Source organism: Prionailurus bengalensis, chromosome C1, assembly GCF_016509475.1.
Source record: "Prionailurus bengalensis isolate Pbe53 chromosome C1, Fcat_Pben_1.1_paternal_pri, whole genome shotgun sequence".
Classification (NCBI taxonomy): Eukaryota; Metazoa; Chordata; class Mammalia; order Carnivora; family Felidae; genus Prionailurus; species Prionailurus bengalensis.
The window spans coordinates 163,902,327-163,929,509 of NC_057345.1; the positions used below are offsets into that span (position 1 = coordinate 163,902,327).

General features: G+C 39.7%; 1 protein-coding gene and 1 pseudogene across 3 annotated transcripts in view; both read right to left on the reverse strand.

The window, feature by feature from the left end:
- The window catches only part of CHN1 (chimerin 1), a 205,797-nt gene that overhangs the window by 17,624 nt on the left and 160,990 nt on the right, over positions 1 to 27,183 (reverse strand). For all 3 annotated transcript variants that reach the window (XM_043577091.1, XM_043577093.1, XM_043577094.1), the window contains one exon: positions 6,605 to 6,689. In XM_043577091.1, coding sequence (XP_043433026.1) covers positions 6,605 to 6,689 — 85 coding nt within the window. The remainder of the gene's footprint in view (positions 1 to 6,604; positions 6,690 to 27,183) is intronic.
- LOC122481479 lies at positions 18,909 to 26,421 on the reverse strand (annotated as a pseudogene).

A 27,183-nucleotide genomic window follows, 5' to 3' on the forward strand; every position in this document is an offset into this window, starting at 1 on the left:
GCTTTTCTCCACTTCCAGAGTCTTCTGATAGTTGAAGTGTATGTATTGCGTACAGGGTCTTTTGTAATTATTGCGAGGAATAAAACAAAACATATTTGTTCATCTTGTCCGGAAGCAAGTTCCGGAAGAACTCCTACATAGTATTTTAAATGCATAAAAGTCAGCAAAGCTTCATAACTTAATATTCATGTTGATGTGCCTCGTACTCTAAGTGTACAAAGAAGTGACAGATCCAGTTGGAAAGGGCTGTTGGTAACAACCTATCCCAGTGTCTTTACTGGACAGACAAAGGCAACAAAGGTCCGAAAGGCTAAATGACTTGTTCAGATTACTCAGCCAGAAAGTGGTAGAACTGAGATGCAACCTTGGCTTCCCGATTCCCAGCCTGCGCTGCTCCCACTGACTGATGCATGCCCCTTTCCACCAGCAGTATATCATGGGTTCTGAGAGGCGGTTTCAGCACTGAAGATGAATTTGCTATTTTCAATCTCTTATTCAATAATGTTTATTTTATCCATTGTTTGTTGTATATGCTTTTTAAAAGACATTGTTGTATTTTACTGTTATATATGTAGATATATGTACATATATGGCAAGGACTTTTTAAATATCAGTGTACTTTTATTTAAGTTTTTATTTAAATTCTAGGTACTTAACATACAAGGTGACATAGTTTCAGGTGTACTGTATAGGGATTCAGAGCCTGGAGCCTGCTTCAGATTCTGTGTCTCCCTCTCTCTCTGCCCCATCCCCATTCATGTTCTGTCTCTGTCTTAAAAATAAATAAAACATTAAAAAAATTTTTTTTTAAAGCAGAGAAAAAAACCTACCCACTATACTTTGTTTTTGTCATATTCTCTCCCTATGTATACACTCTACATGGAAAACCATTAGAAAGCAAAACAGTAAAATTCTGATGCAGCTATACAACATCAAAACATGAATGGAACCTAGTGGTCTGATATTGACACCAACTTTTTTCCTTTGAATATCTGGAGCTTTCTACCACTTTTAAACATCAGGTTCCTAAGATGATTTGTGACTCATTGGAAAGTGCATCAAGTGATGACTGAGCTCAGATTTAGGAATTCAGGGAGAGGGAAATGTTTTGTAAATTGATATTCTTTCTTCCATTTGAATAAGATTAAAACTATGGGACAACATATTCTGCCCAATTTTAGAAATAAATTTCAGAGGCCACATTTTTGGCAGGATTGGTTATGAAGTCCGTCAGATGACCAAAGGACAGGGCAAAGTCATGCAAATAAAGCCTCTTTATACCCTTAAGTCGTGGTGCAATATACCAGCTCTGAGCTTGCTCTGAAAATCCCTGCTGCAGGCACTGGCAGTATGTCAGTATTTCAGTTTGCCATTAAGACTTTATTTGGTTATCATACTTATTTATTAAAGTCATATAACTCCTATATAGTTCCATTTCTCCCAAGGAAGCTCCACACTATAAACAACAACAACAAAAGTCCATAAAAGATCATTTCATTTGTTGCATCTCTTGGTTGAGTAGGTAATTTTTATGTTACAATTAAACCACATTTCCCCCTCCCAGTCCTTCCAGTTAATAAGCATACACTAAACCATATGAAAGAAAAAAAGAAAAGATTCAAATCACATTTTATTCTGTCCTTTATAAATGCTCTATAAATTACTTAGACTACTAACTTTAAGCTACTCTCAGATTTCAGATTTCCTGGGGCTTGATTTCTCCAAAAGATATAACATGATTTATATCTAGAAGGCACAAAAATCTATCTTTTGAAATAAATAGCTGATATTATTTATATTGATAGGATTAAGGGGGAAATGTTAATGTGTGTTTTGAAAGGAAAGATAACTTCTCATTCTTTTCTACGAGTGTTTGTATATTATTTATTTAAAAAATCTTTTTTTGGGGCGCCTGGGTGGCGCAGTCGGTTAAGCGTCCGACTTCAGCCAGGTCACGATCTCGCGGTCCGTGAGTTCGAGCCCCGCGTCAGGCTCTGGGCTGATGGCTCAGAGCCTGGAGCCTGTTTCCGATGCTGTGTCTCCCTCTCTCTCTGCCCCTCCCCCGTTCATGCTCTGTCTCTCTCTGTCCCAAAAATAAATAAACGTTGAAAAAAAAAATTAAAAAAAAAATCTTTTTTTAAGTAATTTCTACACCCAACATGGGGCTCAAACTCACGACCCCAAGATCAGGAGTCATATGTTCTACTGACTGTTCATATTTTTAATAATTGCAAATAAAGGTTTTATTCTAAAACCTATCTCTTAGATGTCCCCCCTCCCTGACTCCCCATCTAGGAAAAGTGGGAATAGTCTGATGCTAATATGTATCAGAAGTCATTATTTTAAAAAAATTTTTTTATAATTAATTTTTAATTTACACCCAAGTTAGCATATAGTGCAACAGTGATTTCAGGAGTAGATTCCTTAATGCCCCTTACCCATTTAGCCCACCCCCCTTCCCATAGCCCCATCAGCAACCTGTTCTCTATATTTAAGAGTCTCTTATGTTTTGTCCCCCTCCCTGTTTCTATATTATTTTTGCTTCCCTTCCCTTATGTTCATCTGTTTTGTATCTTAAATTTCTCATTTGAGTGAAGTCATACGATATTTGTCTTTCTCTAACAGAAGTCATTATTTTCATAAGCAAAATTAAGGAATACTTTGCTCTTGGGGATATTGTGAAAATATCGCTATGTGAAACTTCTAGGCAAGTCTAATCAATTTCTCACTAGCTTGTAAGGACAGACAGAACTTTTTAGGTGCAGCCAATCATAGGAGTAATTAAAATAAATTACTTCCACTGCTCTTCTTCAACCTAAAAGCTAAGGGCTTATATACTTTAAGCAACGGATACACTTTATTACTAGAAAAGAGCAATTGCCGTTCTCTGTTGGGGGTGACAGCAATGGCTGTGACACACTGGAAAAACAGAAGTCTCTTGAATAAAGAACCAACACTAAGTTGATGGGTGATTTACAACAATTATTATCTGCCTTAATTCTTAGAATATTCTGGCAAGGCTAAAGTGAAAGCAATTCAGGAATGCTGGTGGAATAATCACGATCTTTTTGGTGGGAGGGGTGTTTGGCAATCTCAGTGATTATGTAACAATAGATTATTTTAACCTGTAAAGCTTACATTTCATAAAGAAAGGAAAAATGGCTTAGGGAAACTATTGTCTGAATGACAATCCTTTGAACTTTGCTTTTGAAAACTAGTGTGTTCGTAAATATTTTAGTGAAAGTACCACTCCCGAGCTGCAGTTCCACACTCCCCTGCAACATTACTTTACTCTCTATAAAGGATGTTGGAGGGAGGGAGACATTGTAGATGAAGAGGACGTTTAATGCCTGCCACTGAATCTCGGTGCCAGGTTTGAGAAAGACCATGTCCGCCCTGACTGGCCCTTGCTTGTCCTCTTTGGCTGCAGCGTGCTTAGCAGTGAAGCCCAGAGCTTTCAGTTCTGAAGGGCCAACTTGCCTGTTATTAGCCGGATACAGTCCGATTCCTACACTAACTTTGCCAGCCTGGTGACTGGAACACCACCCAACGCTTTGCATGATGTTTCAAAAAAGCGTTGGGGGGGGGAGGGGGCGGTGCGGGATACAAAACTGATGCTTTTGGCAAACGCTCCCTTAAAAATTCCTGACAAGCTCTTCTGTCTTGGTGGATTTTGTAAAAAGAAACCAGGACAAAATGAGCTCTTGCAAGAATCAAAAGCAGATAAGTAAATCTCTTTTCGGACGGGCAGTTCGCCTGCCCTTTTTCTTTGGGAGTCTTATCTTAAATTTTTAGTGGCTGGCGTATTTGTGTCCAATTGCTGCTGTAACAAATTTACTCAGTGGCTTACAACAGTAGGAGTTTACGTTATAGTTCTGGGGGTCAGAAGTCCAAAATCAGTTTCACTAGGCTGATACCAAGGTGTTAGCACGCCTGTACTCCTTCTGGAGGCTCCAGAGGAGAATGTTTTCTTTCCTTGCCTTTTCCAGCTTCTAGAGACTGTCTGCATTCCTTGGCTTGTGGCTGCCACCTTCTATCTACGAAGCGAGTGGCATAGCATCTTCTCTCTTTTCTGACCACTGCTCTGTCCCTTTTTCTGACTCTGCCTCCCTCTTATAAGGACCCTTATGACTGTGACTAAACTAGGTCCACCCCAACCATCCAGGTCATCTCCCCATCTCAAAACCCTTAAATTTAATCACAGTCCCTTTTGCCATTAAAAAATGACATAGTCACAGGTTCCAGGAATCAGGAAGGACTTCTTTAGGGAGCCATTATTTAACCTACGAGAGTTCATTCTCTCTCTCTTTAAATTCTTAATTCTTTGTATTCTGTTTTAAAGTGGATGGCTCCAAGATCTGGATGAGCCACTTTGGATCTAAGAATTGTCACAGAAAACAGAACTAATTCAAATGCTAGCCTCCACATTTAAAAAAATGAGTTGTTCTTATACGTTAATATGGCTCAAATCACACAGAGAATGTAATGCTTTTAAGGACAAGACATAACATAAAAATGAAAAATCTCCTCAAGGCTTTTCTTTCAATTCCTGCCCTTTATGTACAACAAGATGTGGAGGGTACTAATGCGGGTAGGTAGGGGAGGGGACAAATGATTTTCTCTTTCCTTTTCCTTCATATTATTTCTGTCATAAAGGTTCCAAAACATTTCTTTCAAACATGATTTAGGACTGTAGCGTATCATCAAAGATTATCTCCATATGTGTACCGATTTTCTGCTTATATAGCAAACTCAGAATTCTTATGTAGATGGGCTTCACTATTTCAGAACATAAGTGATACACATCACTTCTCTAAGTAAAAGAAAAGCGTTTAAGTCAGGGACAGTCACAAAGTGTTTTATGAAACTGCTGCAAAGTCTCGGCTGGTCCATCTGGGTCATAAAGGCAAAACATGCTATTACTGAGACCAACATTCCTTGAGCCGGGGATTTATGCTCTGGAAACTCCTCCATTTACCTTTGAAAACCCACAGTGTAGATGGTCTTAACGACACTACTTTGTCAACACCTTAGGTGCTCCCCTCCAGTTCAGAGGCTTAGCCACAGCCTTCGTAATGATGGTTTTTCATCCTGACTCTATAACCACCAATTGGAAGGATGACAGGGTTGTCCTCATTCATTCTCTGGGCAGAGACTTGCAAACGGGGTTGTCATCCCTCTAGGATAATGGGAGTCAGACTGGATCTGAGCTGAGACTCTCCTTGATGGACACCTGTGCACAGTTCAGAGTCAACACATGGGGAATTCCTATACCCCTGCGTGGCAGGGAGGTCCTTGAACGGATCTGGCTAGTGATGTATGCCTGAAACCTGATCATGCCTTAGTAATGCCGACAGAATAGTAACTGACAGGAGAAGGGCTTGGAACATTAATGTGCAATGCATATTGTACCTTGCTATTAAAAAATGCAATTTAGAAGAAAAATCAGACCCTAGCAATTTGTGCACATAATGGGGGCAACAAAAATATTCCATGAAACATCATGCCGCAGGGGACTTCTGGGGAAGATGTCAGAGTAGGAGGATCCTAGTATACTTATTGTGATGAGCATTAAGTAATGTACAGAATTGCTGAATCACTGTATTGCACACCTGAAATTAATATAACACGCGTATGTTAAATTATCCTGGAATTACAATTTTTAAAAATCATGCCACAAAAGACATGTGGGTTTTTACAGTGATAAACTTGACAGAATTACTACAGTTACCATTTTGAAATACATTACTCTTAGTATACATTTTTAAGTGTTAAGCTTCATGCTAAAAGACATGTTAAGAATGTATTTTTTAGTTTTACAATTTAAATGGCAGAAATGTCTTTTAAATGTTTATTTTTAAGTCTATGTCAGAATTTAAAGTAGTCTGAATAAATGGCCAGTTCTTGGTATAGTTCTATACAAATGAATTTCACATGATGTGAATAACTTACTTTCATAAAGCTTTTCAATAAATTCCAGAGTTGGTTCTTCATGTGTCAATCTTCAAAGTTTCTAAATTTATATCTAAAAATACTATGGTCATATTTTATGAAAAGGATTTCGCATATTCACAATTTCAAAATGTCACAAACAAAATATTACTAAGTGGTTTTTCAGAATTTGGAAACCATCTTTGAAGATAAATTCACAGATTTTTTAAAGCTTCAATTTGATTTTGCAAAAATGCAGCAAGGACAATCCAGCTTAACAAGTTATCCTTAAAATTCAGTTCCCAAGGCAACAATCATAGGTCCCTGTACACTGCTTAAAAAAAATCATTTTATAAATTTAGTTACTGTATCATCAAAGGCAAGAGTTAAATATAACTGCCTTACTTTTATCTCCTTTTATCAGACCTTTTGAACAGGCCAACTTTTTTTTTAATGGACTAATACCGGATCCCTAGTCTGCTGTCCATTAAGCACAAGAAGGTTAAAGGCAGACAAACTTCCAATTTCCGAAGCGGCTGCCTGAGAATCTAGCCTACCGCATGTGTGTTAAAGGCAAACCAGGATCCAGCCCGCGTAACAGCAAATCTCCTTACAACTTATTCCTTCTAACTTTGTAACTTAGGCAATAAAGCGAAAAGGGAAGAGCTCTTACCTGCACATTTCACTCCCTGAGCGATAAGACCCCACATGAAATTGGCACAGTATTCACACCAGTGTGGCCCTCTGAATGTATGGACCTGAAAAAGAGTAGTGTGTGACAAAGTGGCCAGAGGGGAAACATATGGACGAGGAGATTGTTTTCTGTCAAAGCACTCAAATACAAGCCATGGTTAGTACTGGAGAGGCACGTGACGGTTACATTTAGAAAACCCTTGAGTGGAACCTACAAACCGTTAAGATTTCTTTCAGAGCTTGATTTCCTCTTTGTTTAAGAAATGGTGACAAATCAGACCAATATTCTGTGATTTACTTTGGAAAACCATTTCTACTGCGGTTTTCCAAATGGTCCCCTTCAGCTGTAAGCAGCCTCATCTATGTGTTATACAAATCCTGGCGCTTTCCAAGTGCTAATGCATGAAGGAGGAGGATAAGGAACAATGTAGAGTGTGTTCGGGTCCCGTAAGGATTTTGTCAGATGACCCGCCTTCTGTTATCTGTGACCACAGTTAGGGCCACAGATGGTGAAGGTGATACTGAATCATCAAAAAGGGCCAGTTTCTGTTCAAAATGATTTGATATTTACTGTGTTCGTTAAGGGAAAAAAACGTATTTTAGAAATTGCAGAAGCTACAGTCAATCAGAAACCCTGAGTATAGTAATTAGGCACATGTCATTCCAGCCGCAAAAATGTTTTGCTGCATTTGATTCCTTTATCCTTAAGAAAGGAATCTCCAAAGAAAGGGTTTAAATGCTAAGATACTTCTAGACTTTTATGTATAAGAGAAGCCATTCTAGTTAAATCAGATGAAAAAGTACTGGCAGAAAAGAGAAACAAGGACTCCAAACCCCAGAATAAGAGAAAACAAATCTGGAATATTATCAATAACACTCAGATTTCTGAGCACATATTGGCTGAAAATGCTCCCAAGAAATAAAAAAGAGGGAGAGGGCACAAGCAAGTCACTGATCTGTATTTCAAAGTACACTGACTTGAGATCATGTCTTACATGTATGAGTTCCTCCTGCAGAAGACAGGAATGTAAGAGGGTGAAAATCACTAAGGGTGATGATTTGGCTCCAACATAAATACCTATTGCAAATAACAAAATTCACCACTAAGATTGTCATTTTTGCTACTGTTCTATTAATGTATCAAATAGGTCTTAGAAACCAGGTAAATGATTTTTAAGATAATACATAGAACATTTCTTCAAATTTAAGATGCTATTGAATACAAGACTTATAATGAACATAAGGCACATATATTCCATTTAGAAAAACCAAGCCAAGTAAATTATGACAAACCATTGATTAGAAGATAAATCCCAATTCCAGAGATGTTAGAATGGAAAAAAAAAAGCACATATTAGAATTGGAGAGAAAAGGTATATCAGAATTCAGAATACTATAATACTGGCCAAAATAGCCATAAAGCTGTCATGGAAACTTGGTTTTGGTTCCTTCCAAGTAGGTATGTGCCTGTGAGTCCGGTCACCGCCACATGAGCTTGAGCACAGAACATGTTGATTTTGAAAAGCAGGCCATAATCTCGCCTATGTCTTTTAAGGAAAAGCATCAGGAATGCAGACACGGTTGCTTCCGGATTGCTAATGATGCTCAGTGCCTGTAAACTGAAAGCATTTCCTAGGGTTTCTGAAGCAGAGCCCAAGACCAACATTCAGATAGTCTGTGATGTCTTTGTGTTCGTCTGTGTTCCTCCGAGTGAATAAAACCGGATAAAGGATGCAATCTTGCTTTGCTTTGAGGGGAAGGAGCGAAACAGCACTGATTTGTATTTAAAAAGTTGCATAATCATGAAATAGCTACAGAATCACGATGCTGGTTTTGGGGAAAGTCTTTGGGATACCAACTGGCTTAAATGTTCCTGGATCTCGGATACTCCAGTATCACTTGACTTGGTGAGGTTAATAAACATGGACTAGAAGTGTAGAGGAAGTAAGTTCCAGTCCTGTACTGCCAGTTATCTCATGATACAGGATCTCGAAGTTACATTTGGGAGAGCAAAAACAGAGTAGATGGTGGGAAATGACTTAAAATCGGGCTCATGGCAAACAGCACGGAATAATGACAGGTTATGGCACAACCAGTTCTCTTCCTCGCCGTCACAACAGCAGTGAAAGTGGCATCTGGAAAATCTTGGGACATTTCTTCACATTATATATTGAAGGATATACATTCTTCACGATATATACTGAAGGAAGGGTTCAAAATGTCCGAGCAGGCTGGCTCTCTAAAGGACCACACATAGAGGCGCCTGGGTGGCGCAGTCGGTTAAGCGTCCGACTTCAGCCAGGTCACGATCTCGCGGTCCGTGAGTTCGAGCCCCGCATCAGGCTCTGGGCTGATGGCTCGGAGCCTGGAGCCTGTTTCTGATTCTGTGTCTCCCTCTCTCTCTGCCCCTCCCCTGTTCATGCTCTGTCTCTCTCTGTCCCAAAAAAATAAATAAAAATGTTGAAAAAAAAAATTAAAAAAAAAAAAAAGGACCACACATATATCTCAGAAAGCAATCTTTAGGAAATTATTTACACATTTCCTTCTTGGATGGTGTTTTACAAAGGCATCCTGAGCCGCGTGGGGCTGGTGTTGTTTTCTTTTTGTTTAAACCACTTGGAAGGTAGCTTTTACAGCTCTCCAGGTTCTAGAAAGAGCATGGAAGCACCAGAAGCTAACTACACTTCTATTTGTGTAACAGGGTTGAACTGGACTTCCTTTTGAATATTTATATCTAAAATTTGTACATCTTAAATTTTGTTTTATGACCTCTAGGACTCCACGACAAGGGACTGTATCTGTAAAAATTGAAATATTACATCCTTTTTGTCTTTTTCATTCCCCTTAGAGGTCATCAAAACGGTCATTTTTATTCATTCATGAACTTTTTGAAAGTGATGACATATACAAAGATAAAAAGGATATTGGCTCAAGGAATTCACCATAGGTTTCTCCCATTAAATACAGTGTGAAAATGCTCCAGAGAAAGTGTGAGGGAAGCTGGGGGAGGGGCACTGCTCAGGCTTAATGTGTTGGGTGACCTGTGGGGCAGGACTGGGGTGTGCGTGTTGGAGGGACTGCATTAGGAAAGGTATTCCGGGGGCACCTGGGTGGCTCAGTTGGTTAAATGTCTGACTTCGGCTCAGGTCATGATCTCATGGTTCGTGGGTTCAAGCCCCACGTCGGGCTCTGAGCTGACCACCTGGAGCTTGGAGCCTGCTTCAGATTCTATGTCTCCCTCTCTCTCTCTCCTCCCTCGCTTGTGCTCTCTCAAAAATAGACATTAAAAAAAAAAAAAAAAAGCTGTTCCAAGGAAATCAACAATGGAACCAACAATGAACCAAACAATGGGATGTTTAGAGAATTAAAAGGAAGTTCAGCATGGGCACAGGTGGGGATGACTGCATGGCAGGGTCGAGAGAGGCAGTCAGGGCCTTTTCCATGCCTACAGATTCATACTTTGCCCAGTGAACAATGCAGGGCCACTGAAGATTTCGAAGGTGAGTGACACAGTGAGATGGGCAAGGCTGGCAGAAATCAGGTAGGAGGCTACATGTGGCAGTAGTCCAGGTGACAGATGGTGTGGGCTGGAACTCAGGCAGCGGTAAGAGAAAGGGGTGAAGGACTTATGTGGGAGGCAGAATCAACAGGCCTTGGTAACCAACTGAATCAGAGGCACAGGAGAGGGGAAGAGGGCATTACCAGAAAGGGGTGAAGGACTTATGTGGGAGGCAGAATCAACAGGCCTTGGTAACCAACTGAATCAGAGGCACAGGAGAGGGGAAGAGGGCATTACCAGAGGGAAACAAAAGCAGAACAGGTTTGGAGATGAGGGGGGAGGGCAATGGCAGATTGAAGACTTCTGGAAAAGAGGAGGTAGCTGACAGAGTAAGGTTCCCGAAGGTATCAAATGGACGCAGGATCCAGGGCAGAGGGATTAGCTTTGAATAAGAGGAAAATTATTTTTCCCATTCGCCGAGTTGGGAAAAGGGAAGGAGGGCAGTGGAGGGCTGTGCAGGAGTGATGGGGCCTGGAGGCCAGAAGGCTAAGGGAGTTCACAGCCTATAGTCCCTGCATTGGAACAGAAGTCTAGTTACTGAGCAAATGAGGAGTTTGGTGGAAGGGGGGACAGGAACTGGAATTAGCCAGAAGTTCCGAGAAGCAAGTTCCTTTCCTGGATGGCACTAAAGTCCCAGAGTAAATGTCAAGCACATGGAAGGAAAAGTGAGAAATATTTTTACAAGGGTGAATGTGCGCTACGTTTTGCTTTTACATGAAGTTTTACATAATCAGTGACGTTTAATTTACATCCTAATTTTTTACCAATCCTTAAGAAAAAGATACCTTAAAAAAACTAACTGCACAAGTTACGCAACTTAGAGCAGTATGACAAAGAGCTATTCCATCCAGCACAATGGAAGCGGGCTGTTCCTGCAGACAAGGCCCTAGGGCTCTGACACCTGCAGATGACGGTGTTCAACAGATACAGTTGTGTTATGATTACCTGCCTTAAAATGACTGAATCAGAATGTATTCAAAATACAATCATTAAAAGGTCAAAAGTTGCACTTTGGGGATTTTTTCTGCTTAGGAGGACACTAAGAAAGAAGTGGGACAGAATCTGGGAGAAGGGAGGGCTGGACCAGTTCTCAAGGGGTCCAGGGGCTCGGCCCGAAGGCCCACATTATACCAGATGGCAACTCTTGTCCGGAATGCCCTATAATATAGAAGATACCGCTTAGGGATCAGCAGCTGGTCGGCATTTGGGGCATCAGAATTATTGATGTCTTTACAGCAGAAACCACTAGCAGACAATGATTAAGTGACGTTTTCATGGGATTTTTATTCTAAATGGCTCCAGATTCTTATATTTCCGAATGAGAAATGAGTTTGAGTTTCTCCTCATTCTCCAAGGCTGTTGTGTCAGCTCTTTCTCCTCCTCCTTGCCCCCCTCATCCCTTTTCCTATTTGCTGATTCTTAGCTGCGAATGGGGTAACCTGATGAGAACTGTGCTAACACTGGATGTAAATCAAGAACATATGTCATCTATATTCCTTTTGAAGGCCTTTTATTTCTTTAAGCTTATTTCTTTTGAGAGAGAGAGAGAGAGAAAGAAAGAGGGAGACACCCAAGCCCCGACGTGGGACTCAATCTCACAAACTGTGAGAACATGACCTGAGCTGAACTCAAGAGTCGGACGCTTGAGTGACTGAGTCGCCCAGGCACCCCTGAAGCCTTTTAAAAGAAAAACACAAACTTCTGGTTTCTTGTCTGTGTTTCTTGTAGGTTGATGGACAGTGGTCTTGAGATGCATGAGGTATTAACAGCGTCTTACTTTATACTATGACATCCACTAATCTTTAGTTACTGTTTCTGCTCTTTACCCTGTGACCTTAATGACAAACACTGGCTTTATAAGGTGGGAAACTGACCAGACTATTTCTTTCTTAGAGTTATTTGAACAAATCACTTATTATTTTCCAAAAAGAAAAAAGGATTCCTTTGGGGAGAGTGTTTTGGTAAAATAATCCAAGAGAGCAGTCAGCGTCGGTGTGTAACATGATCAGGGAGGTCAAGGATGGTCCGGAGAAAAGCAACCTTGTAAATTGGCCACAGGTTTTTTTCTAGGCCACTTCCAAACCTCGGGTACATCTTGACAAATGAAAGTGACACAGTACATGGCACGAATCATATCTTCATAAACAAAGGGCACTGCAACTAGTTTTAAGGTCCTTTTCTCTTCTGCAACTAGAAGAAAATGCAACTTTGTGGCCATGACATTTGAGATTGCTTTTCACCTGTGGACAACTCCCTTCATGTTAACACCACTGACATCATTTAGAAACAGAGATGAAGGACCGAGTTAATTAGTAGATCCCAAAAGTCTGTCACAGAGAAGGCATGATCAGGACCAGGCTGCGAAGGGCAGACAGGAAGGGAGGGAGGTGGGTTACTGAGGGGCCCACGTGGCATAGGCTAAGGGTCGCGTGCCTCCTGGACACGGGCCTAGGTAAAAAGTGAAGTTCTTCTCAATTGGGCCTGCTGTTATACTGCCCACACCCCGGCTTCTGTAAGAAACCCAGCGCATGTTCTCCTCAGGTTTCCGACATTTGCATCCAATTTGAATGTCAGTCATAGAAAGAGAGGCAAAGAAATCTATGCTATGGGAACAGACAGAAAATTTCAGCCTATCTTCATCACCCCTTCCAAGTCATAACACTCCCTCTAGAAATAAGCCTGAATGCAAACAGTCACCGAGTATGCCTGCAAAGCCTGCTGCAAATGTAAACTATGTTGGAGGCGATAAAAACATTTGGGGAAATGAAATTTTGCTTTGGGGGAAGGGGACTGACATTTGGGGAGGCTCTGGTGAGTCAGCTGTGCAGCCTGTACTGGGTGATGAAGGGAGAGAACAGATGATCAAAATCAAAACAAAAAGCAATGTAGGTAGATAGGCAGCTGAGCAGGAAAGGCTTTTTCTCCACCCCCCCACCCCCATTTTTATCTTTCGGGCAACCAGAACATAGTCTTTGAAGTAACCACTTTTAGCCGCACCAAGATGCCTTAATTTTGATCCAAATACTTGAAACTTAGAATTTTGGTCCTCATTTTGCCACTTCAGTTAAAGTATTGTGATTTACACCATTAAGTCATGAGCAGAGCGTGTGTGGCATTGGCCATGAGCATTAGCAACAAATCTATAAAACTGTGTAGGGGCTCCCTGCAAAACAAAACGGAACAAAAAACAGTGGGGGGTGGGTACTCAAAACAGGAGTATCTTTAGTATCAAGGCAACACCTTATCATCTCGTTAAATCTAGTCAACTACTAGTGGCCTCAAATTCTTTTGGAAAAGTCTGGAGCAGTAAGGTTTGGGCACCCACTGGCCACGGCAGGCAGATGCACGGAGGTGCTGGACGACCTGTGAAGGGGCGCACATGCTAACGGCTTCTGTAACTCGCTGACTGAGCGGCACACGCATAATCTCACAAGACTTAACACAGTCCGAAGCATCATTTTGGAGCAGATGACCCATGACAGAACATCAGTGACCTAATGTTTCAAGAGTGAAAAGACACTGCTCAAAATTGAGGGAGATACAAAGTCTGCTAGACCTACGTTGGCCAGACCACGAGTCAGTGATGTCCCCTTGAACATGAGAAATAAGAGTAAGAAAAACAGCACTATACTGTCAGACTACAGTAATCTAGTCTTACTTTACTAGTAGGGCAATATGATAATGCGATAATAATATAATGGGTTCCTCATCATACAAAGTATTATACAATAAAAATGGTTTTTATCGATTGGTGTCTAAAATGGCACCTTAAGTGTACAGAACAAGAACAAATTCTTATCAATTCCACTCATATAATCCATTTCCCCCCAATTCTACGCAGGCCTTCTTCCGAGGGTTTAGATTTCCTTATGGCTTCCTTAATGATCCACCAGTCCTCACCCCACCTCCCAAATCAACACTATCTCAGTGAGGGAGAAATATCTCTAAAACCATAGCTGAGTTAATTGTGGTGTAGACAAGTGAACTTACTTAGAATCACACACAACCATATTAATGCTCGAACATACACACAGTTTCTTGTGTCCGTGTTCTGTTCTCAGCTGCCAGAGAGGCTACTTAACACAGAGCCAGCAATTTGAAACCTAGGAATCAGGCAGTAGAAATTATCAAAGCTGTCAAGGCATTCCATTTATTTATTTACTTTTAGTTACAAGGTACTTTACAAGTTACAAGGTTTACTTTAGGTTACAAGGTACAGAGTATGTAATAAATAACATAAAGATAAATACAACCAGTAATTTTAAAACACTTTGTTTCAAAATATGAGTGTTTAGAATATTAGAAAACCCATGATTTTAATGTAGACTTTTTTTTTAAGTTTTAGAAGCCAATCTCTTTTTAATTTCTTTTTTTTCCTCTTTCCATAGGAGCTTTAATGAGAACTCTACCTCTAAACTGAATCATGGTTAAAGTTTAAAACTGTCAAATGTCATAACCTAAAACACTTCACTTTCGAAGCTGAGTTTCATTCCTTGGATGAATAAGTCTGCATTCAAATATCAGTAGTAAAAAATCAACACCGTGAATCAATACTTCAAAACATCAGTCTCCTAAAGTTATATGATGAAGGTTTGATAGGAAAATAAAGACATTGGTTGTGCAATAAAAATCACTTACAATCCAGAGCCGAGTGACAGATAATCTCTACACACACATTTTAGATAGGTAAACTGAACACCAAGAGACAAAGTAGCCTCAGCCCAATCCACATTATCTTATGACCCACAATTCCTTGAAGCCAAGACTGTCCCACATATAACCAGGTTTCAACTTCTCCTTGGCTTAGTTGTTAAGAATGTCATCTGAAGTTTACTGTTAACATACATTATATTATGAATGGAGGTATTCCTATCATCTATCAGGAAAAAGGTTAGAATAAAATGCACAAGAAATTATTAAACTGTAGTTAAAACCTTTTTTAAAACTCTAGTGAAAAGAGAGTCAAATGTTCTTCATTGTTTTTCTTCTATTTCATGGGTTACTGCTCTTTAATATTTCTTTCCTTCTGTTACTTGGTTTAATTGGGTCTTTTTCTAGTTTTAGGCAAAAGCTTATTAATTCATTGACTTAAGGCCTTTCTTTCCTAAAATAAGCATTTAGTGGTACAGATTTCACTGTAAGCACTATTTTAGCTATATTCCACAAATTTTGATTTGCTGTATTTTTCTAACGTCTCTTCTGATTTAATTCATGAGTTATTTAGCAGTAAGCTGTTTAATTTCTAAACATGTGGGAAATTTTTCAGGTATCTGTTAGTTTGAATTTAATTCTGTTGTGGCAAAAGGATATACTTTGTATGATTTCAATCCATTTACATTTGCTGACACCTGTTTTATGGGCCAGGATATTGTCTATCTTGGTGAATCTTTCACGTTCACTTGAATAGTATATGCGTTCTGTTGCTGAGTAGATAGAATATGTCTGTAAATATCAATTAGGCCAAACTGATACTGTTGTGCAAGCCTTCTATCTCATTAATTTTCTATTCTATATTCTATCATTAAGAAAGAAGTTTCTACCATTGAGAAATCCACAATCTACAATTGTGGATTTGTCTATCTCACTTTTTAGTTGTTGCTTTATGTATTTTGAATTTCTGTTATTAGGTGAATATAAATTTTAAATTATGTCTTCTTGATGAATTTTACCCTCTCTACTCCCAATATTCCTTGTTCTGAAAACAACTATATTTATTTAATATAAATATAGCCACTCTAATTTTCCTTGAATTACTGTCTACATGGTATCTCTTTTTCTTTTGACCCTTCTGGGTCTTTATACTTAAAGTGGGTTTCTGTGGATAGCATATAGTTGGAGTTTGCCTTTTTATCCAATCTGACAACCTCTGCCTTTTAGTGGAGTGTTTGGCTATTTCCATTTAAGGGAACTATCAATATGATCTGGTTTAAAATCTGCCATCTTGCTTGTGTTTTCTATATATTCCTTTGTTCTTTTGTTCCTTTTTCTCTCTTCTTCCATACTTTTGAATAAATTGCATATTTTTATGAATCCCTTTTGTCTCCACTATTAGCTTATAATGATTTTATTTTTTAGAGTTTGCTCTAAGGTCTATAATACATCTTTAACTTCTCGGTCTACCTTCAAACAATATTAAACCACTTCATGTATAGCGTAAGAATCTTACAACATTAATTCCACTTTCCTCACCCTATATGTATGTTATGCTATTGTCATTTATTTGTATAAACTATGTAATATTAATATATTTGTTTTAGTCAATTATCTTAAAGACACTGAAAGGAAAAAAAACCATCTTTTACATTTACCCACATGTTTACCACTTCTGGCATTCTTTTGTATTGATCTAATTTTCCACCTGGTATTATTTTCCTTTTGTCCTGAAGAACTTTTTTTTTTTTTAATTTTTAATGTTTATTTATTTTTTGAGATAGAGACAGAGCATGAACAGGGGAGGGTCAGAGAGAAAGGGAGACACAGAATCTGAAATAGGCTCCAGGCTCCGAGCTGTCAGCATAGAGCCCGACGCGGGACTCGAATTCACAGACCATGAGATCATGACCTGAGCCGAAGTCGGAAGCTCAACCGACTGAGCCACCCAGGCGCCCCTGAAAAACTTCCTTTAATATTACTGCAGTATAGGTTTCCTGGTGATGAATTTACTCAGCTTTTCTTTGTTTAAAAAACAAATATTTTTATTTTGTCTTCATTTTTAAAAGGTATTTTGTGTTGGATATAGAGATCTGTATTTTTTTTTTAGTTGTTGAGGACATTGAAGATGTCACTCTATTGTTTTGCATAGTTTCTGATGAGAACTCTGTTGTCACTATTTTGTCATCTATATGTAAAATGTATTTTCCTCCCCATCTCCCCTCCTGCCTTTTATAAAACTTTCTAAAATACGTAAGAGTACCAGTGACAAAGGAACATAATTTGTTTCTTCTGTTGACATATTTCCTTACATTGAAATGACCTTTAAAGATGTTAATAAACAGCAGTGTAAAAATCATTTCTCTTCTTTTTTAAAAAAATGTACACTGGATTTCTGTGTATGAGTGTGCACATGTAAGATCCTATAAAGCCATAAAATTATAAACACATTATGAAGCTGGAATGTGAAAACACAATTCAAGAGAAACTGAATACATGTTTAATTTCTAAACCCCAGAGACTTCCTTCCCCTACACATTTTGATATCATATGGGAGGGATGAACAGGCTGGTAGAATGTCACTTTAGGAATAAAACTTTTCTTTCCCATAACCTGGGTTTTCTCCTCTCTGCTGCTCTTTTCTCTTTAGCATTGGTTTTCAGCAATTTGATTATGATGCGCCATGGTGTTTTCTTCATATATTTTTTTCTATTTGTAGTTCACGTGTAGTCCTTGGGTTTTCATCAAAATTACTATATCTTCAAAATTATTATATCTTCAAATAATTGTACTGTCCCCTGGGCCCTCACCACTGTTCCTTCTGATTCCAATTACACTTTGAAGTTAGAAGGCTTGATATTGTCACTGATGCTAATTTTTTTTTTTTTTTTTTCTTTCTGGGAGCACCTAGGTGGCTCAGTGGTTAAGCGTCCAACTTCTGCTCAGGTCACAGTCTTGTGGTTCATGAGTTCGAGCCCTGCATGGGACTTTGCGCTGACAGTACAGAGCCTGCTTGGGATTCTCTCTCTCTTTCTCTCTCTCTGCCCCTCCCCCACTTTCACACACACACACACACACACACTGTCTCTCTTTCTCTCTCTCTCTCTCTCTCTCAAAATAAATAAAGTTAGGGGTGCCTGGGTGGCGCAGTCGGTTAAGCGTCCGACTTCAGCTCAGGTCACGATCTCGCGGTCCGTGAGTTCGAGCCCCGTGTCGGGCTCTGGGCTGATGGCTCAGAGCCTGGAGCCTGTTTCCGATTCTGTGTCTCCCTCTCTCTCTGCCCCTCCCCCGTTCATGCTCTGTCTCTCTCTGTCCCAAAAATAAATAAACGTTGAAAAAAAAAATTTAGGGGCGCCTGGGTGGCGCAGTCAGTTAAGCGTCCGACTTCAACCAGGTCACCATCTCGCGGTCCGTGAGTTCGAGCCCCGTGTCGGGCTCTGGGCTGATAGCTCGGAGCCTGGAGCCTGTTTCCGATTCTGTGTCTCCCTCTCTCTCTGCCCCTCCCCCGTTCATGCTCTGTCTCTCTCTGTCCCAAAAATAAATAAACGTTGAAAAAAAAATTAAAAAAAAAAATAAATAAAGTTAAAAAGAAAGTATTCTTCCTGGGGCACCTAAGTGGCTCAGTGGGTTAAGCATCCGACTTAGGCTCAGGTCATGATCTCACAATTCATGGGTTCAAGCCCCGTATTGGGCTCTGTGCTGACAGCTCAGAACCTGGAGCCTGCTTCAGATTCTGTGACTCCCTCTCTCTCTGCCCCTCCCCAGCTCGCACTCTCTTTTTCTCTCAAAAATAAATAAACATTAAAAAATTGTTTAAGAAAGTATTCTTCCTTATATAAAAATATTCTTTCTGCCCTTCATTATGGGTATTTTCTTTTGGTTCACTATTTTTTTCTTCTTTGATGCCTAATATGCATTAATACCATCCAATGTGTTTTTCATTTCAGACATTATATATATATATATATATATGTATGTATATATATATGTATGTATAAATTGTGTGTGTGTGTATATATATATATATTTTTTTTTTAAAGTAATTTCTACACCCAATGTGGGGCTTGAACTCACAACCCCGAGATCAAGGGTAGCATGCTTCATGGACTGAACCAGCCAGGTGCTCCCATTCCAGATACATTTTTAATCTCTAGCTTCAATTTCTTTCCTCACTGCTGCCTCTAGTCTATTGCTAATTCAGTCATGCTACTAAGATGATAATGCTTTGAGGACTTTTAAACGATGTCTCATACATTATCATGTTTTTCTACTCCTACTGCAGGACAAAACTCTTCTCAGCCCTGAGTGCATTTCAGAAATTGTTCAGCCTATTGATTTCTGGTTTTGTTTTTAAATATTCTCCTCCTTTCACACATATGTAGATAAGTACTTGCGCTAAGAGTTGAGAAGATCCCAATGCAGATCCCTAGAGCCCTTATGTATAGCTCTGTAACTCCAGGTACAGTGCCCCCCAAATTTTAGCTGCTTTTTTGCCTCACCAAACTCCAATCTCTGTGTCTTCCACTTAGCTAGGCCACTGGGCTCTCTTTAGATTCTCTCCCCAGGTGTTTGGCCAAGAAACTGCCTCCAAACAATAAATGAAAACAACCTTACGACCCCTCTTGCTGAGTCCCTTTTTTCAGTACCACAGTACTGCACTACCTGTTCAATATCTGACTGTAGTCTTAGATGTTTTTTTCTGGTTAGTTGTTTAAGATGGGAAGGCAAATCTAATTTCTCCATGGTGGCCCAAAGTGGAAGTTCAGATTATATACTTATTTCTAAAACTGATCTTTCATGTGAGCTTGAACCTGGGACTTCTCTGGGCTTCAGTTTCTGCACGTGCAAAATTAACTTTATCAGTAATTCTCAATGTCCCTCATAGAAGCTCAGCTTCTTCAGGATTCTTTTGTCATCATGCTCTAAGAATAGGCCTCTCCCAGCAACGTGTTACACGGACACCGTGGTATTCAGTAGGTTGTGTACTAGGATTGTGGAATTAGTGACCTCATTCTGTAATTTAATGTTGATGTTGGCATTTCTTATTTTTTTTAGCTACACAGAATAAATGTCTTCTCTTTGGATACCAGTTCTCAACCCATATGAATAGTATGGAACTGACCCCAGTTCCAGGAGAGAGTATGTGACCTGGATCTAAGCCAGTCAACACATTCTATTCTCCTGCCCAGAGTTACTGGTTCAGAGATAAGCATATAAGATAATTGGGCCAATGTCTGCCAGGCCCGGACTTTTTTGTTCAGTCTCATTGTGAGCTGACTAGAGTCTGAGAATATTTAGAGCTGGAGCTTCCGCAGGCCATCGTGTCACAAGTGGGAGATTGCAAATGAATACAGAGCTGGGAGGCAGGGTTCTGGTGCCATTTTAAGCCCCTAAGTCAAAGGATACCAACCACCACCAGACTTTTCCTACTATAAAGGAAATAAAGCCAATTAATCCCCTTTCATTGGGTCTTAACAAGCATAAGAGTTGGGCTTTCTGACACTTGCCACAGAAAGTCTCCAACTGTTCCATCAAATGGTAAATATCAATCATGGGTTCCAAATAGGTTTTTAAAAAGACACTAATTGTGGAGTAATGAGCTATACTGGCAACCATCAAAACAAAATCTCATGCTTCCTAGAGATGGACCTTTTTTTAGGAACAAGGGCACTATGCAAGCAAGTCAGGCAGAGTCATAAGCGGTGGTCTGGGTGTGGCACATATAAGGGCTGGGGCTCTAAACAGAGGGAGTTCTATAAAAGAAAGGAGTGAACTTAACATTTTAGGCCTTATTTGGGCAAATCCATTTGCACAGCTAGCTGAAACAGGTCATTTCTAATACAACAGACTGTAGGATATCACCTAATATGACAAGAATCCCTGGACACCCATGACCTTAAAATAAATACATTTTTTGGTGTTAATTTTTATGTCTGCATAACACTTAAAAAAATTCACCAACTCTATTTTTCATCCCTTTATGTTCATCCCCCAACATAAAAATATTTTTTAAATGAGCACTTGCTGATGTTTCAGTGTAATACCACTGGGCTATTTTTCCTTTCCTTCCTAGCTTTCCTATTTTGCACCCAGAAGAATCTTAAGATAATTTAAGAAGAGGGGTTAAGAAGCCTAAAAAAAGCCAAAACAAAACACTACCAGCATGATGTTTGTTGGAAAAATAATTTGTAGTGGTTTCTCAGATACCAGTAGTACTAATAAAGTATTTATGAAAGAAAAATCAATATTTTCATGTATTCACTTAAAATAATCTTTCCTAGACTTCTCTTCCACTTATGCATGTATCTCTTCTCTCTGTCCTTTGGTCCCTTTGATGAAGGCAATGATATTTTTGTGTTACGTGCTAATTACATAAGAATACTGAATGCTGCCTAATCATGACAGTAAGTGTGCTGAGTACAGACAGTTACTGAGTAAGATGTTATGACCTGTGCATATTCTTCAGACATGTGCTTTGACCATCTTATTAAAGCCATGGTAGCCTTCACTCCCAGGGAAGACTTTCCTCTGAGGAACGTTGACATAGGGGGTCACAAAGAAGATGAAGTACGACTGTATAATTTGCTAATTAAACAAGGTTTAAAAATTAGAGACACAAAACATTACATCTGTGTCCTACTGGATTATAAAATAAACAGAATAGGGGCGCCGGGGTGGCTCAGTCGGTTGGGTGTCCGACTTTGGCTCAGGTCATGATCTCGTGGTTTAAGAGTTTGAGCCCCGTGTCGGGCTCCGTGCTGACAGCCTGGAGCCTGCTTTGGATTCTGTGTCTCCCTCTCTCTCTGCCCCTACCCAACTCACGCTCTGTCTCTCTCTCTCTTTCAGATATAAATAAACATTAAAAAATTTAAAAATAAAATAAGCAAAATACAAGTAAGACTCAATCCTCAATTAAATCGAAGGGGAGAAGGGAAGTATGATACAAGTTACTGCAAAAAGTTGCCTTTAACATACCAATGTGACTCAGACGTGGGAAAAAACTGATCCTTGAAAGTAAGATTATTATGTGGACACAAAAAGCATTAAGAACAGAATTTTGGCAGAGGTGACGTCATCATTATCGTCATTATTATTATTGTGTGTTCTTCCTATGGGTTTATATCCTTTTATTGTTATTGCAATGAGAGTCACATGCTGGGCTGATTCTCTGAGATAAATTTTAGAGATGCCAATTTTTTTTTAATTGAAAAATAACTGACATACAGTGTTCTTTAGTTTTAGGTATACAACCTAGTGATCCAGTATGTGTATATATTACAAAATGGCCACCACAATATGTCTAGGTGCCATCTGCCACTATATAAAATTGTGACGATATTACTTTCTAGATTTCTTATGCTGTACCCTTCGTTTCCTTGTCTTATTTATTTTATAACTGGAAAGCCATACCTCTTAACTACCTTTATTTTGTTCATCTCCCCACCCCTCTACCCTGTAGCAGTCATCAGTTTCTTCTCTGTATCTAGGAGTTTCAGTTCTGTTTGTTCATTTGTTTTGACTTATTTTTTTGATGTCTGATCTTATGTGTTACTTTTAGAAAATCTCATTTTTGATGGGTCTCAGACTTAGAGGAAGAAGCTCTGAGGACAGCCCCCATCTCTGGGAAATCTGTTCCTGGCATTTTTCTTTCTGGCTTCCTTCATTCTCTTGACCAAAGGTTTAGCATATTCTGCAGCCCCTTCCTTATTTTTTTTAGCGTGCTGTTTCTTTAGACTTCAGAGCAATATGTTGACTTTTGCATTGGAGGACACATGGAGTAACAAAGCGCCGAATCTTGGGTGCTTTGGTCCTAGGTTTCTTACCTTTTTTGTTTAGGGGATTTCTCACAACATACTGGCGGACATCATCTTTTTTAGGGAGACTGACAAGTCTGTTGATTCTGCTAGCTCTTTTGGGCCCCAGGCGATGAGGCACAGTAGTATCCGTGAATCCAGGAATATCTTTCTCTCTCTCTCTCTCATTTTTTTTTTTAACAATGATCAAGTTGAAAACACTGAGGTTGGCATCCACAAGGCAACCCCCAACAGATCGGCACCTTCTTTCCCCAGTCCTCCTTGGTTTGTAGCAGGCACGTCCCTTACCCAGCAACAGGCAGACATGGCCATGGATCAAGACACCCTGCTTCATGGGGAAGCCTTCTCATTGCCACCACTGATCTGGACCATGTAACCCTTCCATTGTTTACTCAGAGCATCAGAAGCAACTTCCGTGGCTGTTCGCTTCTCATAAAATGTTTGAAGTTTGCGTTCATCGTCTACTTCAATGAGTTTCTGGCAGCCCGTAACTGGGAAAGAGCTGTTCAGCTTCACCCTAAAGCAGGCTACTGCTGCCGAAGTGCCATGAAAAAGAGCTATTTTGATTTGAGCTTCCACATATAACGAAATCGTATAGTATATGTTTCTCTGCCTTGACGGACTTCCTTTCTGTGACTGATGTAGCATAATAATTAATTCATTAATTAACCTCTAGATCTATCCATGTTGTTGCCAATGGCAAGATTTCATTTTTTTATGGCTAATGTTTTATTTTACACACACACACACACACACACACACACACACACACTCCACCCCACATCTTCTTTAGCCATTCGTCTACTGATAACACATTTAGGCTGCCTCTATATCTTTGCTATTGTAAATAATGCTGCAATGAACTTAGGGGGGAGTATGTCTTTCTGAATTCGTGTTTTAATTTTCTTTGGATAAACACCTAGAAGCAGAAATACTTTATCGGAAGGTAGTTCCGTTTTTAATCTTTTGAGGAAACCCCTTACTTTTTCCCCAAAGTGGTCGCAACAATTTACATTGCCACCAACAGTGCATGAGGGTTCGTTTTTCTCCACGTGCTCACCAACACACCTGTTATTTTTTCTTACTGATTCTAGCCATTCTGACAGGTGTGAGGTGATACCTCATCTCACTGTGGTTCTGATTCGCATTGAGATAGCAAATTTCTAAAACATTAAATCAGTAGGATGGACAAAAACACTGGAAATAGTACAATGTCAGATGTAGTTTGTTGGAGGATCTCACATTAGGATATTAGTTGGGAATATGAATCAGAACTGGTTTTGGGAGGCAGCCAGGCTCTCTCTTAAGATGTTCAAAAGTGACAACCCTACATTTTAATTTCAAGGCTGGCTTGAAGTTCCTTTTTTTTAATTGCTTTTTAATTACATTAAAAAAAACCACCAGTGCACTTAGTTCCACCAACAGTCTCCTTGTGAGAAAGACAAACTTCAAATCTCTCTCCAAATTTTAAAGCAGCACAATCAAAAACAGACAACTGGGACCACATCTAATGATAAATCTAATGCACTGCAAAGGAAACAATCAACAAAGTGAAAAGGCAACCTATTGCTGGATCATAAGGTGGTTTTATTTTTATTTTGGGGGGAACCTCCATACTGTTTTTCGTAATGGCTACGCCAATTTACATTCATAAACCATGTACAAGGGTTCTTTCTCCACAGCCTCACCAACACTGGCCATGTTTTGTCTTTTTGATAATAGCCACTCTAACAGGTGTGAGCTGACATCTCACTGTGGTTTTGATTTGCATTTCCCTGATGGTTCATGATGTTGAGCATCCTTCCACATACCTGTTGGCCATCTGTGTACCTTTTGAGAAATAACTATTCAGGTCCTTTGCCTGTTTTTAAATAGGGCTTCTCTTTGCTATTGAGTTGTAGGAGTTCCTTATATATTTTGGATACTAACCTCTTATCAGGTGTATGGTTTGCAAGTATTTTCTCCCATTCCATATGTGCATTTTCACCACATTAATTATTTCCTTTGCTGTGCAGAAGCTTTTTTTTATTTTTTATTTTTTGGGTAGACACATTGTGTTTTATTCATTCAATGACATACTATTTAGCAACGAACATGAATAAACAATTGACAGAACAATATGGGTGAAATCTCATAATGTCCAACAAAAGACACAAGGACGTACACATTGTATGATTGTGTTTACACAAAAGTCAAAAACAGGCAAAACTGATACGTGGTATTAGAAGGGGTACTTTTGAGGGAAGGGAGAAGAAGTGGCCAGGGCAGGAGGATGAACTTCCAGAGTCCTGGATGTACTACTGCAGAAGCTTTTTAGTTTAATACAATCCCACTTGTGTATTTTTATTTTTGTTGCCTGTGCTTTCAGTGTCCTATCTGAAAAAATCACTGCCCACACCAATGTCCAGAAGCTTCTTTCCTACATTTTCTACTAGTAGTAGTTTTATGGTTTCAGGTCTTATATTTAACATCTTTAATCCATTTTGAGTTGACTGTTGTATATGGTGTGAAATAAGGGACCAATTATTTATTTTTGCATATAGACATCCAGTTTTTCCAGCATCATTTATTGAAGAGACTATCCTATCCTTATTTAGTGTGCTTGGCACCCTTGTTGAAGATAAGTTGCCTGAAGACACATGGATTTATTTCTGGGCTTTCTGCTCTATTTCATTGGTCTGTATGTCTGTTTTTATGCCAGTACCATACTGTTTTGATTACTGTAGCTTTGTAATATATTTTGAAATCAGAAAATACTGATGCCTCAAGCTTTCTTCTTGCTCAAGATTGCTTTGGTCTTTTGTGGTTCCATGCGAATCTTAGGATTTTTTCTATTTCTGGAAAGAATGCCATTGGGATTATGACAGGAATTGCATTGAAGATCACTTTGGGCTCTGAAGATCACTTTGGGTAGTGTGGACATTTTAGCAATATTAATTCTTCCAGTATATAAAAGATTAACATTTTAAATTCCCTAGCCTCATAAAATGGCTATGGAGAAGGATAAGCAACGATGTGCAAAACTTGAGAAAACGTTTCTTTTTGGATTATTTCGTGGCAGTAAGTAACCTTCCCCATGACCTTTTGCTCTGGCCTTGTACTTGAGGCGTCATAACCGGCTCCTCAGCCAGCATTACAAACTGTGAGAAAGATCCATGGGGCCGAGGCTGAGGAGGTTACAATGCTGGGGGCAATGTAGAAGCCTGGAAATGCATGAGTCTTTGCGGTCCTCCTCACCACCGTTAGGGACAGAAATAAAAAGCAGAGTAGTATGTGTTATTTTTGGCTTCTGTAGCATCTGATAAGTACTATACCAAAGAACAACTGAAACAGTGCCTACAGGGATCTTATCGATGGTCTTGTCCAATCTCCCACTTTCCCTCCATGACTGCCCTAAGGAGACAGAGCCCTTGCTCTGCACTGAGCTTTGTTATTTTTATCTTCTCTTGCAAGTGACCCACATTAAGAACTGGGAATTTGTCTGTGTGGATTTACAGATACATGTATTTGTATAACCTAGAAATATGTGTATATATATGTACGTGTGTATATATGTATATAAAATTCAATTCAGTATTCTATTTGGAGGAAAACACTTATTCCTTTAAAATGTCTGTTTGCTCCTCCTGTAGGTATGACATGGAGTGTCTATGCTGTTTAACAGTGAGACATTCCAGGCTGCCTTTTACATCAGTCACACTGCATTTAATTTCTTCTATAAGGCTTCTACGACTCAAAACGATATTCAAATTTCTGACCACTTAAAACGTGAACACAGGGGCGCCTGGGTGGCGCAGTCGGTTAAGTGTCCGACTTCAGCCAGGTCACGATCTCGCGGTCCGTGAGTTCGAGCCCCGCGTCAGGCTCTGGGCTGATGGCTCAGAGCCTGGAGCCTGTTTCCGATTCTGTGTCTCCCTCTCTCTCTGCCCCTCCCCCGTTCGTGCTCTGTCTCTCTCTGTCCCAAAAATAAATAAAAAATGTTGAAAAAAAATTAAAAAACAAACAAACAAACAAAAAAAAACGTGAACACAGATTCTCCAAATATGAGACCGAATGATGATATCAGGAGTCTTCCTGCATTTAAACAACTCACACGAATCTCACTGAAAGATCGTAACAATACAGGTCTTAAAATCGTATGAGACGCATTTTTACATTGAGACGTCCTGCTGCCTAAGAAGTGATTTCAAAGTAACGGCAATCACCACCGCCGCCCACCACAACAGTCCCTCCTGTCATACCGTGTGCCCATTTAGTCCTTCGGCAGATGTTTCTGCTAAAGAAACGGGGCTGGCGGTGGTGCGACCGCTGGTGGGGATAGTACAACGGTGGTCACAGTCCCTGACTGCACAGCGGACCGTTAATATAACTCGTTTAAAAAACTATCCCTCCATGGGTGCCGGGGTGGCTCTGGTGGAGCATCCGACTCTTGATCTCAGTTCAGGTTGGATCTCACAGTTCCAGGGGTCGAGCCCCACGACAGGCTCTGCCCCGACGGCGTGGGGTCTGCTTGGGATTCTCTCTCTCCCTCTCAAA